At 38.5% G+C, this 18,875-nt stretch overlaps 2 protein-coding genes across 2 annotated transcripts; one reads left to right on the top strand and one right to left on the bottom strand.

Annotated features, from left to right (window-relative positions):
• Positions 1-576: 576 nt before the first annotated feature.
• On the top strand, positions 577-14,694 carry LOC114481801 (MAGUK p55 subfamily member 3-like). The gene is made up of 19 exons (XM_028476839.1): positions 577-965; positions 6,489-6,652; positions 7,322-7,440; positions 7,528-7,605; positions 7,853-7,933; positions 8,298-8,438; positions 8,543-8,624; positions 9,024-9,109; positions 9,242-9,316; positions 9,490-9,686; positions 9,772-9,827; positions 10,312-10,329; positions 10,426-10,467; positions 12,647-12,793; positions 12,864-12,944; positions 13,038-13,131; positions 13,209-13,317; positions 13,813-13,932; positions 14,187-14,694. Exons 2-19 carry the CDS (start codon positions 6,616-6,618, stop codon positions 14,364-14,366), a joined length of 1,743 nt encoding a protein of 580 aa, XP_028332640.1. The 5' UTR covers positions 577-965; positions 6,489-6,615; the 3' UTR covers positions 14,367-14,694.
• A 276-nt stretch (positions 14,695-14,970) lies between these two features.
• psmc5 (proteasome 26S subunit, ATPase 5) lies at positions 14,971-18,788 on the bottom strand. The gene is made up of 12 exons (XM_028475799.1): positions 18,671-18,788; positions 17,668-17,742; positions 17,525-17,594; positions 17,343-17,440; positions 17,209-17,265; positions 16,818-17,048; positions 16,227-16,353; positions 15,939-16,129; positions 15,579-15,677; positions 15,395-15,505; positions 15,228-15,314; positions 14,971-15,139 (listed from the first exon to the last, which is right to left on the bottom strand). The coding sequence occupies exons 1-12, from the start codon at positions 18,692-18,694 to the stop codon at positions 15,086-15,088; spliced, it is 1,224 nt and encodes a 407-aa protein (XP_028331600.1). The 5' UTR covers positions 18,695-18,788; the 3' UTR covers positions 14,971-15,085.
• Positions 18,789-18,875: the final 87 nt, after the last annotated feature.

Raw genomic sequence — 18,875 nt, 5'->3', positions numbered from 1 at the left:
AGCAACTTTTGGGCCAGACCAGAAATGTTAGACAGAATTTTCTCTCTTTTTTTTCCCCTGTTTGTTTGTTTATTTGTTTATTAAGCCAAATATACACAGAAAACAATTCTGCAAATGACGTGATGTTAACATGTGAACATTAACATGAAAGAACCCATACATTACACAATCTTCATTTCTGTGTTCCAACTGAAAACAAAATTATTCCAATTCTGTACAGAACTGATTATTTCAAAATCCAGTAATTATCCAGCGAATTTCACATAGTTAGGCATCATCATCAAAATTCATTATATGTAGTAAAATATTTTATTCCATAAATGTAAATCTAAATCTAAAGTTAATTTGCTGCAGTTCAACTGTTGAATTTCAGTGCCTATATTTCTGTTGTGACTTTGAACAAATGAATATGAGTAATTGTTTTTAATCAAATAAAAACAAATTAAAATATATATATATATATGTATAGAGGAGGCTGTTGATGTGATGTCTCTAAAATGCACAAGTGTAATTCACACAATGGTTTATCAAAAGTCATTCCATATTAAATTAATAATAGCCTTTCACTATTTCACTTTTACACCTCATGTGGAGCCCATTCACACCAGGTTTTTTTTTTTTATATATATATATATATTCACAATTTTCATTGTTATTTATAGAAAAAAAAGGAGGGAACTTTTGGAGCTGAGGTTTACGAGGAGGTCTTGAACGCAGCAGGGACAGAGGGGGAGGGGCTGGATAAAGCCGGGAGACCGAACCGTAGATTGAGCCGGAGAGGAGAGAGGACCCACACCGAGGTAGGGACGCTGCTGCTGGGCTTTCTCTCTCACACACACACATAACACACATGCATCACTGACCAATGACAGCATTCATTTGTTTAGTGAAAACGCACGTGTATCTTTGTGTTCTCTATGCATGAGTAAAGCCTCCATGTGGACGATGTTCTGCTCATCAGAGAGGTGAGCATCACCTGGTGTGATCACCGTGTTGCATATTGGGAAAATTGGGCGTAGATATTAAATATTCATATTGGACATTGAATACTAACATTTACTATCCTGTGACTGCAACAGTTCAGTGGTCTTTTTTTCAATTAATGATTCGACTCAGACAGAACAAAACGGTTGTAGAAACAAAAGAGGTGTGGTTTAGGAAGGAGGCTGTAGTTAGTGGAGAGGGACACACCCAGCTGTGTATAAAGCTTTGCCTCTCTCTTAAGGATTGTACCTATTATTAGTCATTCTAATGGCTTTTACTACAAGGAGAAGTAAATTGTTGTTGTTGCATGTGTTTGAATTGATATTTTACTGTAACAGAAATAATTGATAAGGTTTGTTTAATGAACATATTTTATAGTTTAAAAGCTATTTAGAAACTATATAGTATTTCCTTTTTATAAAAAAAAATCTGTATCACACAAAACAAAGAACACCCGGCTTTATGTATTTATGCTGAGAAGTTATTCAATGTGTATTTGTAAATGACAGCTTTTTTTTTTTTTTTTTTTTTTAAAGGAAAGAAAAAGATTGTCATATAAATACAAGAACATCATCAGAATCTATTGTTTTTAAAAGCTTTGACATAAACATAAGGTATTTTGATAATGCAACAAAAAAGGAAAGAAGGCACAAAATAATATGAAATGACTGACAAAACCACTGAGTGAAGCAAGATAAATAACATAAAAGCCTGTGTGTAATTGCAAAGAAACACAAAATGACATTAAAACGTATTTTTTTCTTGTATTTTTAAAGGTGGAATTTTTTTTGTGTTAAATATGTTAAAATGAAAAAATAAATATGTCAGAAGTGGGATTCGAACCCACACCAGCAGAAGAAAGAATCTTTGAGTCCAGCGCCTTAGACCACTGTGACGGAACTGCGCATGCACACAGGAAGTGGCTTCAGAAGAGTGACATAAACCAACCATTCATGTGGATGTTACTTCTGCTTTCATGGGGACTTTAATTTTCTGTTTACATTTCTGTTTGAAAGTCTCTATTCGTACGGATGCCGTACAAACAACCCCCGGTGCTATGGGTACAGTTACCGAAGTACAAGTACGTAGCGTCTTGGGGTTAGGGTTTGGTTATAACCCAATATTACAACAATGTTCAGGGTTAGGTTTAGTCTTAGTCACGTGACCTAAACTGGTCAAATAGGGGCGCTGCGTACAGATAGAATGTTGGTATATTGATACGGCAACTGTACGGATAGCCAGTGCCTTTCCATTTTGTTTCTGTTTCATCATCTTTCCTTATTTAAACGACAAAACTAGCTATTAAACTTCTCGAAATTGTACACCCAACATGCTAAATAGTTATAAGTATTAGGGATGTAACGATTCACTCAACTCCCGATACGATTCGATTCACGATATTGGGTTCACAATACGATTCTCTCACGATTTATTTTACAAAATGAGACTGTAGACAAATGATGATTGAAAAATATTCCTTTATTTTTTTGGGGGGTAAAAAAACTAGAAAATACTGTACTATTTTCCTTTTATTTTTCATTGTCAAAAGAACCCCTTGATAAACTGTTCAAAATAATGCAATTTAACTAAAAATATATCTTGAATTAAATAAATAAAGGAATAATACAAATGAAGAAGAAGCTTATTAATTTAAATTCTGGTTCTATAATAAACAATGCAAAACTGCATAATAGTTATTTTTCTTTTTAAAAGTGCAACTGAAAATGTATTTTGTGCCTTAACAATTGGACTTAAAAAAAAAAAAACGTCATTGCCCTGTATTTACGTCAGATATTTGTTTGGACCAGCAGAGGGCGCGGGTAACCCCGTGGTCGGTTGGCATGCAGCTAATCTAGTAGTGAAGAAGAGATGCTATGCTAGCAGACAGAGCTAATAGAATAACGTGACTTTTACAGATATTCAAGTAATATTACAGATATTCTTTCGGTGCTAAAGGGGTAATGAATCATTTATTCACATATTTAAGAGTAGAAGGCGGCCAGAAAGAAAGTATTGGCAGATTCCGCCCGCTGGTACACTGCTGGACAAGAGAAAAGATAAATAGATAGCGCCCTCTGCTGTTTAAAAAAAGTACTGCGATTCAATTTTCAGAAGATCGATATCAATCGTGATACCTATGAATCGATTTTTAACTGCCTTACAATTAATCGTTACATCTCTAATAAGTATACTACAGTTATTTTATATTTATAAAGTAAAGATAAATTACAAAAGCGTCACTCGTCAAAATGATCACCAGTTGAACTAATACACCAACAGCTAAAACAACTTTTTCAGATTTGAATGCTGTCATAATAATCTGAACGCTTGCTCATCATAACACATGGAAAAACACACCTCAGATGAAGCTCTGCATTCGTTTTTTAGTCACAAGATAACACGGTCACCAGTCGAACTGTAACATGGTGCAAGATTTTGAGTTGACATTCAGTCAGTAGCATGTAAATGTGTGATATGGTTCCATAACATGCAATGGAGGCATTTCCATGTTATATTGAGGCCAGATTTAAAAGAAAGAGGGAAGAAAGAAAATTTTGCATTTTCCATTTCTATTTTGTCAGATCAGCCACGTGGACACAAAAAATGCACGACACGTGTACAGCATTACTTGAACAGCTTAGTCTTTGACATAGTGCATTTCCTAACCCCTTCTTAGCCCGACCTCACCCCTTAAACTGAATTTCTCACGATTAACCCTGACTCTTGACACATAAAGGCTTGAGTTGAAATAAAATATTGGAGGATTTTATTTTAAAATGTCAGACAGTGGACGGACAGAAAAAACCCAAAGTGATTTTAAACAGATTTAGATCCCCACGAGGGAAATGAATACCCGACTGAGTGGTGGGCAGATGGTACCAGCAGCGTAGTGGTGACCTCGCCTTCTGTGGGACTCGTTTCACTGCATTGGGTCCAGCTATAGCAGCAGGAGGCGTGTTTATGTGTCCAAGAGAGAGGACGGTGGCATAAGGTCGAGCTCTAAGTTCCAAACACCATCGGCATGATGAAGCATTTGGTGCATTTATTTATTTTTACAATTTTTTTTTGATCATTTTTAAATATCCGGGTGAGTATTTTTAGTTTCACCACACATGGCCTATGATGGAATCTTAGACCTTTGGATTACAAGCCTTATACCGCAATGAGTCTGTTCAAAAAAATAAAATAAAAAAAAGTTTGCAGTGGTTGTTTCTTTTTTTTTTATTACAGTTTCCTGGCAACGATCCTTGAACACAAAAAAAAATACTGTATTAAATGACCTGATCAATGTAACCTGTCCTCTTTCATTCATCTGAAGAGATAAACAAATCCAAAACAAAGAAGTGCAAATAGAAAAGTGCTCTTTATGAGTTTTAGGCTGAGCCCTTAGCTTTCCTTAGTGTTAGTGACTGGGGCTGGGCAATATGGACCAAAACTCACATCTCAATATTTTTTCTCATAATACCGATCTAAGATATAAATCTTGATAATTTTATTTCTAATGAAGTCCTTTTAGAAAGACAATTCTGAATAAAATTTGCTGATGCAAAAAGTCACACAGGCACATTTATTAACAAACAGTTGATCAATGTGTTCCACTGAGTTTATTTCTCCTCTAAGGGACAGCACGTGTGAGTGAGGTATGTAGTAGGGGTATGTTGAAAAAAATAGATTTTCCGATTCTGTATGGATTCTAATATTAATTCCTAAAAGTCGGTTCATACGTCCAAAGATCGATTTATTTATTTTTTTAATGTATTTCTCCCTCTGAACGTGAAGTGAAGCTGCAGTTCATAGAATCCTCTCTCTGCTCCTTTTTGAACCTGAACCTCCCTGACTGATATATTTTCTGAACGCTCTTAGCGACTTTTTTCTCAATATAGACTAGTGACAAATGTATGGACGTTATCTTGTGTTATTGGAGATTTTGCTGGTATTTTAGAGAGACTAACATGAACACACGTATCCGTTACTGTCCGGAGCAGCGTGGCTGCTGCTGTGGGCTGGTAACTGTGCTGCCTGCCGCTCTGAGCAGACTAACAACCATCTCTACGCTTCCAGACTATAGACCACCGACTACTTTCAAATAAAAAGGCAATCCATTGTTTCTCAGGATATTCCCTCCTCTATTCATGCAACTATAGAGTTTCCTTCTAATCTTCCAGTGTCTCCTAATCTGCTTGGTTGCATTCATGGAAATCCTTGTTGATGCACAGCATCATAATCACTGACTTCTTAAAACATGACAGCTCGATAATACCGCCATATGGTCAGGGGAAAATAGAGAGAAAAAGCCAGCTTTAAGCCCTCACAGCCTCTCGTAATAAGAGGGAGTGGGATATAGAGAGAGGAAGAGGAGGGTCAAGTGTGCAGAGTGGAGCGCTGAACAAAAGCGAGCAAACTCAGAATTAAATGCAGTGCAGTTTGTGCCACAATGAGCAAAGGTCAGAGCTACATACAACGCTGGATTTTTATTTAAACCATTCCCTGAACATCACACGTTTGGAAAAGAGTTTCCAACAGAATATTTTCTGGTCTTCAATCAGTGGTTTATGTGAGAGGTTTTCTTCATTGTAGCTATAGCCAAGTTAGCTCTACTACATAACATGTATAATGTGCTGTCAGATGACTAACCAAACAGCAAATGTAATCCAGAATGGTTTTTCTGCTCTTACTTGATTTGAATTAAAAATATCTGAGTTTTTGTCCATATCGCCCAGCCCTACTGCACATGCAACTTGCTGTGACTACATGCTATTCAGATCTCTTTCTCAGCCAGCCTCATTCTGCGTATAACCAATAATTAGCCAATGATTAGCTTTGCTATCTGCAAGTTATTTGCAATCCATTTAATTAACATCCAGTCCATCCATTAAGTCAGTCGTGCATCATATACCTCATCTGAAAATGAAAGGATTCTAACCCTAATTTGATGATTGAGCTCAGTTTTATGTTCAGTAAAATTGTGTAAGTTGAGATGAGAAAATTCAATATAAATGCACTCAACAGAGGCAACAAATGACAGTTGAATAAAAAAAAAATAAAACATAACTCTTGAGATCCAGACAGCTTTGAGTTACAGGACCAGCCTGCTGATATAAATAATCTGAAATGGTTCAATGTAATTTAGCAAAGTGCTCTTAGACATCATGTCAATGATTTTAAATGTCCTGCTATCAATCTCTGTCGCTACGTCATGGATTCTGACCGTGTGCGTACGCTGAAAGGGTGAGTTCTACACTTTGCGCTACTATGGCATTATATGGAATGTAAACAAATTATGGTTAATGATAGATTGATGCTGACTTGTTTCCATGGTGACACAGTAAACTATCCTATTGGTTCGGTTTTTCCAAAAAAAATAATACATTATAAAAGGCAAAATATGTGGTTTGAAAATGCGATTTTGGTTTAAGGTCAAAGCAATGTGTGAAGATAAGTGAACAACATGTTCATAGAAACAAACACTGAGTCGTAACGTGTTAACATGTTTTTGTTTTTAGGTTGTGGAAACCCGACATCAGAGGAAAGACGATAAAAAAAATAAAGGGACGCCCGGGCTACATCATAAAGAAGCCACTTCCTGTCCCTCCTTGCTCCGCCCCCTTCTGCATCCTCATTTTCCCCTGAATGATTGAAGCCATGCCCATGTTGTCCGCAAACACAGGTACACACGCACGCTACGCAAAGCCCTTGTTTTCACATCTAAAGCCTGTACACTAATGATGATATGTGACATTAATACGGATACATTATTGGAGCTTAATATGGGGGGGATTCTAGATAACTGTGTACATATTGTCACTATCAATAAATGAGCTGTAGACATAAGCTTAAAGCCTTCCTTTGATGCCAGCACTAAAATATAACATACGCTTTAATATATTGAACGGTTACAGAGGTTTATGTCACTTTTTTTATAGAGTTCATAAAATATCTATGTGCAAAACTGTATATAATGAATAGGTGGAAATTGGGATTTTCTGTTTGGTTGAAAACTAAAATTGCAACACATTTTAAGGATAAAGTTCCAGTCACATGACAAGGAGGCAATGGTGCTTAAAGTCTTACTTTGATAGAAAACCAATAACAATATATAACTAACCAATGGAAAAGATGCATATTTTTATACATTTTAAACAGCTGTATCTGTGATTTAGTTTAGGATTTGAGGAAAAATATCTTCAGAATAATCATATTTATAATACAAATTTTATTGCAATTTTAATGTCACATTAGTAAGACTAACAATACTATACATGTATGCAGAATATTGAGTTTACTCCTGATACTGACTGATATGGTCAGTGACTCTTTGCTTGTTTGTTGTTCGTAGGGCTGCATGAGACTCTGGCCCTGCTCACCTCCCAGTTACACCCCGACGCCAACCACAAAGAGGACCTGAACTTCCTCCAAAATGTCTTCAGTGAGAGAAGCATCGGTTACCTCATGAAGGTAAAAGGTCAAATTGCTGCACATGTCTGTCATCAGTAAACTAAAATCTTTTTAAACATTTGCTACTGTTTGTTTATTTTTTTCAAGATTCATGAGAAACTAAAGCAGTACGAGAAACTGAGCCCAGCTCCGGTCCTCCACAGCGCCTCCTGTCTGGCAGAGGATGTAGGTGCATTTAAACAAAAAACAACTATATTTTACCAGAACAAAACAATTAAATCATTGACAGATGGGTTGAATGTCAGCAAATTAGACTTTATGACATTTTTTTGTTTATGGGATGAATTTAGTTTTAGAATGAGCCGAATAGGATTTTATCTCATTTTCTTTAGAGAAAATATAAGTCTTAATGACCTAATTCTAAGAATTTTTCTAATATGAATGAAGTAAGTTCATTTTTTTGTGTTTTCAGCTGGCAGAGGAGCTACAGTGTGGTGTTATAGAGGAGGACGAGCAGGAGCTGCTCCTTCTGCTGAACACGCCTCACATCAAGGTACACACACACACACACTCCTTTCGAGGTGTGACGTCTTTATGTCTCTTTTCACCTCGACTTTAAACCGCTTTGATTTTCTCCTCTAAGATGATTATCTGATACATTCCTCCATCATCAGAGCTTTCCCTTCCCTCACTGAGACACTGACTAGACTGCATGTCTAATTACTCCAATCTACTGATTATGTTCAGGTTATTAAAGCTAAAGGACCGTCCCACATTTTTCCCCTTAACTTCTTTTTATAACTCCGCTCTACTTTGGTCCTGATTTCATGGTTACATTTGTAATAAGAGCTTGGATTGTCCCTTTTCTTTCTCTTCTCTTTCTTTGTGTCTGTATTGTTTGGGATGGACTCCTGCAGGCCATACTGTACGCACACGACACTGTTGCCCAAAAGAAATTTGACCCAGAGCTGCCGCCTCTGCCCAATGATCTTCTGGATGACGACCTGGAGGAAGAGTCCGTGAAGATCGTCCGACTGGTGAAGAACAAAGAGCCACTGGTGAGAGTCGGAACATGTGGCTACAACAGTTGTAGACAGTCTTTAAGAAAAACTAAGGACTAGTGCTCAGAGTTCCCATGTTTTTCCTCCTTTTTTACCGTCAGGGAGCGACTATCCGCAGAGACAAGGCCACGGGAGCCGTTATTGTGGCCAGAATCATGAGGGGAGGGGCAGCTGATCGCAGTGGTTTGTGTGGCTTCTTTTATTCATGTGTTCATCTGGGGAAAATAAAGACTGCACCTCAGAGTCGTACGAAAAGAGTGAAATAACCTGCATTCCTTTTAGAGGTCAAACTTCCTGCTCAGTGGGACTTTGTAATGTTGCTGATACACTGATAGAGAAGGGACGAGATTACATCGTGTAACCCATTGAACTGTCCACAGAGATCAAGTCCTTGAGATTAATGGCAACAAGATTGCATATTTTAAGATTAAAAAGAAGGGTTTCTCTTTGACGGTTGCCTTGGAGATGCTGCATCTTTCTTTATGCCAAAGAAAAAGTGTTTTTACATATATATATATATATATATATATATATATGAGACTCATGTAATATTTTTGTTTGTGCGTCTTCGTGTTTTCCCAGGCTTGGTGCACGTAGGGGATGAGCTCCGAGAGGTCAATGGATATCTGATAACCCAGAAAAGGCCAGATGAAATTAGTCAGCTTCTGGTAAGGCAAAGAGGGCATTTTTTATGCTGTGTCACACAAGTATGCTGAGTCACTGATTGCTGCAGCCTTAGAGTATTGTTGATCCTGATTTGTGTTTTTTTTAATTTATTTATTTTTATTTTTTTAAATCAGTCGCAGTCACAGGGCTCCATCACACTAAAGATAATCCCAGCAGTTGCAGAAGAGGACAAACTAAAGGAGAGCAAAGTGAGCACACAATCACCTTTTAATCAATTTATATATATATATATATATATATATATGAGACCATAATTTTAAAGAAATATTGGTGTACTGGTAATAGTATTTTTACAAACTAAAAAGTAACAAACGTAACAGTTGTAAATAATGATTGAATGTAATCTTGGTCTCCACTGAAGGTCTTCCTCAAGGCTTTGTTTGACTACACGCCGTTTGAAGACAAGGCCACTCCATGCCAAGAAGCCGGGCTTCCCTTTAAAAGGGGCGACATTCTGCAGGTGGTGAGCCAGGAGGACGCCACCTGGTGGCAGGCCAAGAGAGTGGGCGACTGTAACCTTAGAGCCGCTCTCGTCCCATCAACGCAGTTTCAAGAGCGGTAAGAGATGTTTAAAGTCAGAATAATCCAGGCTGCAGCTTTAATTTTTTTCAGCACATTTTTTTGTCTTTGTTTTTACTCCCAGACGCCTGAGATACAGAATGAAAATGGGTTCCCTGCCTGCGTCTTTGTCTCCTCTCTGTAAGTTTAGTTTCACTGTGCATACACAGATGTTGACCTCTGACCTGCATCCACAAATGCACAAGAAGCTTTAAGCTGCACGTACAACAGCAGCTTTTTCGAATTCAAGGAGATGCAGAAAGGGAGATTAGAAAAGAGAGATTGGGGTTCACTCTCTGGATAAATATGTAATCCAGTTTTGTTCTCTAATCCCGAGTATAGATCAAATAAAACAAAGTCATTGGTACGCGTCTATCTAATCCTCTGCATGGAAACAGAAGGATTCTTCGTGTTCATTTTAATATATTTTCAACTATTGTGCTCATTCAACATAATCTAAGTAAACAATCAAAAGCCGATAGTAGTCAAACATACTGCGTTCTCCAATATCAAAGTGTTGCTTTGAATGGTTTTCAGGGGGATTAATACAGGGCTGAAACATGTAGATGTTAACTCTCCACTTTTATTGTGAATTGAATCTGATTTCTTGCACTGCTTACCTTAGATGATCTGTCTGATAAAGGTAGGTGTGTGTGTGTGTCGTACCTTTTTCTTTCTGTGTTCTCATTCCACTCCACATAAGCCCTCCTCACCCTGTCTTCTCTCCCTGCTTGTGCAGAAGACTGTGACGGTAAAGGTCCTGTGAATGGAAAGGACACAGGTGAGTAACACAGTGAGTGGTTGTCTATCAGTGAGACCATTTACTACCTTTATTCATGTGTATGCAGGCCTCATACAGCCTGTGTTGGTTTGAAAATGAACCTGATATGCAGCTTAGCTAGGGCTGGGCAATATGGGCCAAAGTGGCGATATATGATATTAATCTCAATATTTTTAACTCAAAGTCTTACAAAAAAGACAATTCTGGGTTAAATTTGCTGATGCGAAATGCCACACAGGCACATTTATTCACAGACAGATGCACAAAATGTGCCACTTTAGTCTTTTTCTCCTCTAAGGGACAGCACGTGTGAGTGAGTTCTGTAGTGTGGCTTGTTTAAGGGGAGGTCTGGGTTAGGAGGCACTCAGAAATAAATCTACCTGAGCTTTTCATGCTGTTCTGAGAAGTAGCAAAAGCAGCAACTCCTAAAACGAGAATTTTAATACAACATAAGCTATAAAATAAAAAAAATATATTGATACAAGCAATATTGTAATTTTCTATATCGCCAAAACAGAAAACGAGATATATCTCGAATCTTGATATATTGCCCAGGCCTAGCTTTAGCTTAAGTTGTTGGTTTTAGAAAAAGCCACATTTAAATGCTTTAGATACTGTAATGATTTATTGTAAGTAACAGGATTGATCCGTTTCACTGTTTAATCTGGTAACTGGACTTGATTTATATAGCGCTTTATCACCACACTGAAGCAGTCTCAAAGTGCTTTTACATTCACACATCAGTGGGACAGGACTGCCATGCAAGGCGCTAGTCGACCACTGGGAGCAACTTAGGGTTCAGTGTCTTGCCCAAGGACACTTCGACACATAGTCAGGTACTGGGATCGAACCCCCAACCTCTCGATCAGAAGACGACCCACTACCACCCGAGCCACGGTCGCCACTTGTGTTTACATTTAAAGCTCAGCTACGTTAATGCATGCGTTTCTTTCAGGCATCGCTTCTAAGCTTTTGTTTCAAATTTGAGACTCTAGCTAAAAAATAAATGCATACTATGAGCTGAAGAATAAGGCTGCTTCTGTATTTATACTAATGGAATCTTCACTCAGTGTACTCACTGGTTTCTCAATGTGTTTCACTTTTGTGAGATGAACACAACCCAAGATATAATTTAAGTCCTTAAAAGTTGAATTGTTGGTTAATTCTACTTTTGAGTTTATGGGATTGGCAAAAACAGATTTAGTAAATTGTAAAGTGATGTGTTTTACATGTAAAGATTTAATTCTACCAGTAGTAAAGTTATAGATCCATGTGTCAAACTCAAGGTCCGGGAGCCCAATCATACCTTTTAAATTGATTGATTGATTATACTTTATTAATCCCCGAGGGGAAATTCAGTTTCAGTTAAATCCCGACCAAGAAACATTAAGGACAATAACAAATCACATGAGGGACAGGTACGGGAGTACTGGGGAGCAGCCAGCAAGAGCAGCGCTCCGTTTCTGAGATGAGAAATATCAAACAATGGATAGGAAGAAGAGGTAAACCAAAAAAAAGGCAAAAACCAAACTAGGCCCTTGTAGAGGGGGCGGAGTTTGGGATCATGAAAAAACTCTTCAGCAAACATTGCAACGAAAACAACAAACACAACATACAATTCAATACAACAGCACGTTAGCACAGGGAATGGATCTTTAGGATGGGTAGTTCACAGGTCAGCCACAGTATGGCACGCCTCCTACTGCCAACCACTGAGAAGGAGGAGGGTTGGAGCCAGAGGAGACGGTGACAAAGACAGGATATGTAGTGATGTAGGAGGAGTGAAAGTGTTCGTTGAGATAAGCCTGTTTAAATCAACGAAGTATCAAATTTGGCCTGCTCGAGTAAAAATGAAGTAAAACATGAAACATTTTCTAAATTACCAATTAATTCAGTTGTTGGTATCTCGGCCCCTCCAAATACAAAAATCAAATTAAAATCCACAATATTTGCTTTCAATTTTTTCAAAATTAAAGGCAAATTTTCTTGAAATTATTGCACCAAATCAGGACAATTTAAGTGAAGATTCTGCAGGGACTGATAGTATTTCCTGATTACTGTCAAAGGATGTGTTACAATGTTTCTTTAGGGGAGTTGCTTTTGTCACACTTTAAGGAATGGGCACTTGTTTTATTGCATATCATGTTGCTAACGTTCATTGTGGCGTGTTTGACCACAGCTAGTCTACGTAGAAGTCTACACCCCAAGAAAGATCATCAGGGTTCACCTGGAGAAACCAGCAATCACACCGAATTCCGGATTTATGAAGAAGTCACACAGTATTTACCCCGACATGGTGAAAGACCCAGACTCATCGTACTAATAGGTGTGTAGATGAATAGAGGAAGCAGCATGAGCATATTATGTATTATATAAGTCAATGTGATTGATCTCAGGTTCACTTGGAGCTCGCATCTCTGAACTGAAACAGAAGGTGATCGCTGAGAATCCTCGTCTGTACGGATTGGCTGTTCCCCGTAAGCGTTCTAACGTTTAACTATACTAACGTTGTTTTTGATTGTAATAATAAGCACTCAGCCAGTTTCTAATGCCTCCATGTATTCCTGCAGACACCACGCGAGCCAGGAAGCCTCATGAGAGAGAAGGAGTGGAATATTACTTCATCAGCAAAGCAGCGTTTGAGGCCGACATCCAGAGCGGCAAGTGAGTACCTGATGGATCCTAAAGCTGGAGAATCTTTGGTTCTCCCTCACTATCTGTGTTTAACTGTGTGTCTGCAGGTTTATTGAATTTGGCGAGTACAAAGAGAATCTGTATGGAACCAGTTTGGAGTCCATTCAAAGGATTCTGAATCAAAACAAGGTGTGCCTGGTGGATGTGCAACCAGAGGTCAGTGTTTAATACAAACAGTCAGAGCTCTTCACTTCCTGATTTCATCAATACATACTGACCTAGATTTATTCTGACTGAATTCAAGATTATTTTAGTAAAGACATCAATATGCTATTTATCTTTTCACTGGTCAACATGAATGACACTAACTTGCCCCACCTAAAAAAAAATGCCTCTAATTTGACATTATTTTATTTAGTCAAACTTCGATCACTATGTCCTAAACACTTATTTTTAGTCAGGTGAAAAAGTATAGTTTTTGTTAAAGTATAACTGGAATCCTGTAATCTCTGGATTTAAAGAACTAAGACAGTTTATTTTGTCCCTCAGCATTAGCGTTTAGCTCTCATTTCATTTATACAACTTAAATACACTGTATTTTAAAATGAACCCAATGCTATAACCTTTTAATGGACTCACTCACATCTTACCACTAATTTGACATAGGTATTCCTCCTACATGCACTAAATGAGCATCGTTATCACACGCAGGCACTCAAGACTTTACGCACTGCCGAGTTCAAACCATACGTCATATTTATCCGACCTCGCATCTTTGACTGTCAAAGGAAACAGTTTGGTTCGTTATCCTCGCTGAACTCAAGGCTAACGGTGAGTTAGAGAAACACACTGATAAGAGACATGGAATCTCATTCATGTCTGAAAGAAATATAGAAATTGTTTGAACTGTTTTTGCAATATGACATTTACCAATATACAACATTTTGAAGTCACATTAAGGTAAAATATGCAGTCAAAGGCAACACTTGAACCAGTAGCTGATCTTTTATCTATCTGATTAGTATGTGCCACATCCTGTGCACGTACATTACTCTTAACATAGACTCCACATTTGATCTCTTAAGGACGATGACTTACATGAAATCAAGCTGTCTGCAGAGCGGATGGACGAGTGCTACGGACACTGGGTGGACCACGTCCTGGTGAAAGAAGACCTGCTCAGTGCCTTGGCTGAGCTCCAGCTCATACTGGAGAAGGTGCTGATGGAGCCACAGTGGGTACCTGCATGGTGGGTGAGGCGCTAGGCAGCACTGTATGACTTCCTGTTCTGAAATGTTGGAGACCACGGTACAAGCTGCAACATTATCAACCATCTAATATCACTGGTTTGTGATCACTGGGTCAAGTGGGAGCACATTTCATCACCAACGATGTGATACTCCTTCAGACAGTGTTGTGTACATACTATGCATCAATAACAGCTATGAAAGGCATGAGGTATTAGGTGTGCATGGTAAGACATTGGTTCTATAGCAGACTGTAGTCACTGGTGTAAACACAGAATGTGAAGTGCCATAATCAACATGTTAATATATATGCTTGGAAAACAAGAGTAAAATCTGATTGAAAGAGATTTGTGTACGACAAACATTTTTATACATGTCATTGTCATGTCACCATGGCTATAAAACTCTTCAAACAGGACAGCGCCTCAATATCATTGTTTTTATTTCTTTTTTCCCCATAAATTGCCTATTTCTTATGATGCAAGAAATTAAATGAGCCAGTTTGGACCAACAATGTTAACAAATTTTTTTCTAGTATCTTTATAATGATTTCCTGCTATAAGTGCATAATATAATTAAATTAAAAGTATTTGGTTGAGGAAAAAAAACCAAGGGTGTGTCATTCAGTATTTGAGGAAACTAATTTATTCAGGACCACGGGTTGTGTAACAATAACAAATCATAAACAAAAGGAAAATATACATAAAGTGGGTGCATACAGAAAACTCAAAGGCCTTTTACTTCCACAACTTCTTAATAGACATGTTCTTCTCACTGTCTTTCTGCATCACCTGAGGAGGACAAAGAACACAGCTGGTTAATAGTCACTGATTAATCATTTTCACCTACATAAGCATGGGGAGAAGCTGATATGCTAACCTTTGCCACTGCCATCTCAAAGTCCTCCTGGGTGACGTGAACTCTTCTTTCTCTGAGAGCATACATCCCAGCCTCTGTGCAAACACCCTGATACACACACATTAGGATCATTTCATGACACTGGTTTGTGTTTCACACCACGTCCATGATTAGCTGCCGCTTCTTACCTTGACTTCAGCACCGGAGGCTCCAGGCATCAGCTCTGCTATCTTCCTCAGGTTAATGCCGCGCGTCAGGTTCATTTTCCTGGAGTGAATCTTTAGGATGTCCAGACGAGCCTGTGGGTACAACATGTGCTCAGACACCACCAAACTCCACGTGCACTGTCACCCTTCATAATGTTTCACCCACCTCTTCATTGGGAGGCGGGAACTCAATCTTTCTGTCAATCCTGCCTGGACGAAGCAGGGCCGAGTCCAAGATATCAATACGGTTTGTGGCCATAATAACCTACAGACAAAGGCAACACACTCAGAAACTAAAGAGATTACTATAAGCTGTTTAACCATTCTAACTTCATCAAAATCTTTATTTTTTTTAATATACAAATCGATCAATTTGAATGCTGGTTTTAAAAAAAGACATTTTAAAATAAACCCATTTAGTTGACAAAATAATGTGAACTACTTGTTGAATTGGTAAAGATAAAATCAATGTCCATCTATAATGTCATTATTAAATTAGTAGAAGAGTTTGATGTGTCTCTAATACCTTAATGTTTTTGGTGGCTTCAAAGCCGTCCAGCTGATTCAGCAGCTCCAGCATGGTCCTCTGAACCTCGCTGTCCCCCCCAGAGCCCCCCTCAAGACGGGATGAGCCAATGGAGTCGATTTCATCCATGAAGATGATGGAGGGCGCATGCTCTCTCGCCATGACAAACAACTCACGCACCATTCGGGCTCCTGAGTGGGCCAAACACAGGTGTATTATTTAGAAACAACAGTGCAGCTGTGGGAACTGATTTTGAGTTTAGAAAGTCAACAAAATGGTAGAGCTCACCTTCTCCAATAAACTTCTGAACCAGCTCAGAGCCAGACACCCTGATGAAGGTGCAGTCCGTGTGGTGAGCTACAGCTCTAGCCAGCAGAGTCTTTCCTGTACCTGGAGGCCCGTACAGCAGCACACCCTGTACACACAAACATGAGAACCACAGAAATCATACTATTTATCAATTAGAATGAGAACTCTAAAGCAGGGGTTCTCGACCTTGGGGTCTCCAGATACCTTCAAAAAACTAAGAATATTTTTTGAAAAATTTTAGCCCATTTTTACCTTTTTTCTGCAACTACACCAAACTTGCCATATTTTAATAACTCACCCACACATTTTTCCTTTTAATGCAATTTTGTGACATTACTCCCATTTCTGCCACACATCACATTTCAATAACTAAGACATTTTAAGCACTTTTAAACCCTTTCCATTACTTTTTCACCTAATGTAACATATGTTCACTGTCACTTTTATTTGCCAGTTGAAACTAGTCACCAGTCTCTGGAAGCTTTATTTTGGGGGTTGCGGGTTGAGAACCAGTGCTCTAAAGCAACGTGGTACAGTTTGTTTCATATACAGAATGTGTAAACCACAAACCTTTGGCTGAGCGATGCCTAAAGCCTCAAACAGCTCAGGGTGTTTGACAGGCAGCTCGATCACTTCTTTGATCTCCTTGATCTGCTTATCCAGACCACCGATCATTTCATAGGTGGAGTCTGGAACCTTCTCCACCATCATGAGGGACACCAGTGGATCCACTTTGTTGGGGAGGATCTTGTGCAGGGTGTAGCTGTCATTACGTAGCGCCACGCGGCAGTTTGGAGTCACCTTTATGCACAAGTGACACAAACATGAGTTCTCAACTATGTGACTGTGCTAAGAAATGGAGTAGAATTGTGTCATTTTTGCATTGAAAGCTTAATGAGTTATTGGCAAAAATAATGACAGAACTTTATTTAACCCGACTCTTGACAGATTTAATACTCACGTCATTTATGTCAATGTTTTTGTCCACATCTACGACAAATTTCCCTTCTGGATGTACCTGAAAAAACCCAAAGTAAAATAAATATGCCATGGCAGTCTGTATCAAAATCAAATAAAAGTAAGTAAACCACATACTTTGACCAGCACTTTCTTTTTATCCATAACCCTGACCACTTCTCCCACATAAGATCCCTGCTCCTGTAATAACTGCAGCTCCTCACGAAGGAGACGCACTGAGAGACGCAGAGGAACTTCTCAGTACAACAAAAAAACTACAATTTTTCCATGATCTTAACATATTGATGAGGACCGTATACCTTTGGCATTGAGCTCATTTCTCTGAGCCTGCAGACGTCGGAGATTCTGGCTCTTGTCGTTCACAGTCAACTTTTTTGGAAAACAAAGTGTTTAGTGCTGACAGCGGTCGTGCAAGTGTGAAGTAAGTAAGTAGACGTCTCACCTGTAACTCCTCTATCTTAGACAAGTAGTACTGCCGCAGTCCTGAGCCTCCTTTAGAGTCCCCCATCTCCATCTGCTGTAGAGACAAGAATCAAATTCAACAAAATCAAAACTTATGTCAACGATCCACACCACATTTTCTAATTAGTTACATTTATGACTAGTCTATCTCAGAATTAAAACCTGAAACAGGGACCAATATCTTACCTAAAACAGGTAAAATTATACCTAAATCGTTTTGGATTCGTTTATTGGATTTACATGAACAATATCTACATTCACGCTGTACAAAAAGGGGACCACAGCTATTAACACAAGTTTAAAATCACATGATATCCAAAGACTGTGAGAGGGCAGAATCTAAAATTTAGTTCTAGTGCCGTTAATTAAAATGTGATTTTATTTTTTTTTATTGTTTTTACACGAGAATCAACCCTATGATAGTAGACAGAACAAATACGGCACAGAGGCTGTTTAATGTCATGGATTTATCATTTTTAGTTTTGTCAACCAAACCTACATCCACAATGATCATTGTATTATATCAAATTGTAAAATTGATTGTAGATCCCAAAGCTAACTCAGTAGGAACAACTGCATCTCCGACCAAGAATAAAGTCCAACAGATCTTCGGTTTATTGTCTATAGATGATGGCTAAAGATCAAACTGCTATGTTAACGACACAATAAAAAGCCTCTGTGAGTATTACCGAGTTCCTGTTGAAAAATGACATTTAGAGACTAAATGGATATATGTCAAACAGTTACAAGAATAGCGGCTCAGTGTCTCCGACTGTTAGCATGTTAGCTCATTCAGCTACAATGAGACAGCAAACCGGCTGACACACTCATTGTTAACGAATTCACCCGGACATTAAGACAATAACTAAACTGCCTTCACAGCATTTTATTAAGTTTAATAAAATGCCATAGTTTGGGGCTAACAACGTCATTTTCAAGAGAAGGACAGGAAAAACCGCAAATGAACAGAAAAACACACTTACATGGTCGAGTCCGTCCACCTCCATCTTGAAACGACTGTTTCCGGTCTGAGAGCCCGCTGTTTCCGGCCGCTACTTCCAAGAATGCGACACCGCCCCCTGCAGATCAATATACTGGCACCGATCACACCACGTCGATTCTCTTTATTTACGCAAAACATACTGTTAAATAATATTATTTTGATTTCAAACACCACATTGTTGTCCA

The sequence above is a fragment of the Gouania willdenowi genome, chromosome 19, assembly GCF_900634775.1.
Source record: "Gouania willdenowi chromosome 19, fGouWil2.1, whole genome shotgun sequence".
Taxonomy (NCBI): domain Eukaryota; kingdom Metazoa; phylum Chordata; class Actinopteri; order Blenniiformes; family Gobiesocidae; genus Gouania; species Gouania willdenowi.
The sequence above is the reverse complement of the archived record's forward strand: the minus strand, read 5'-3'. Positions and strand labels throughout refer to the sequence as shown.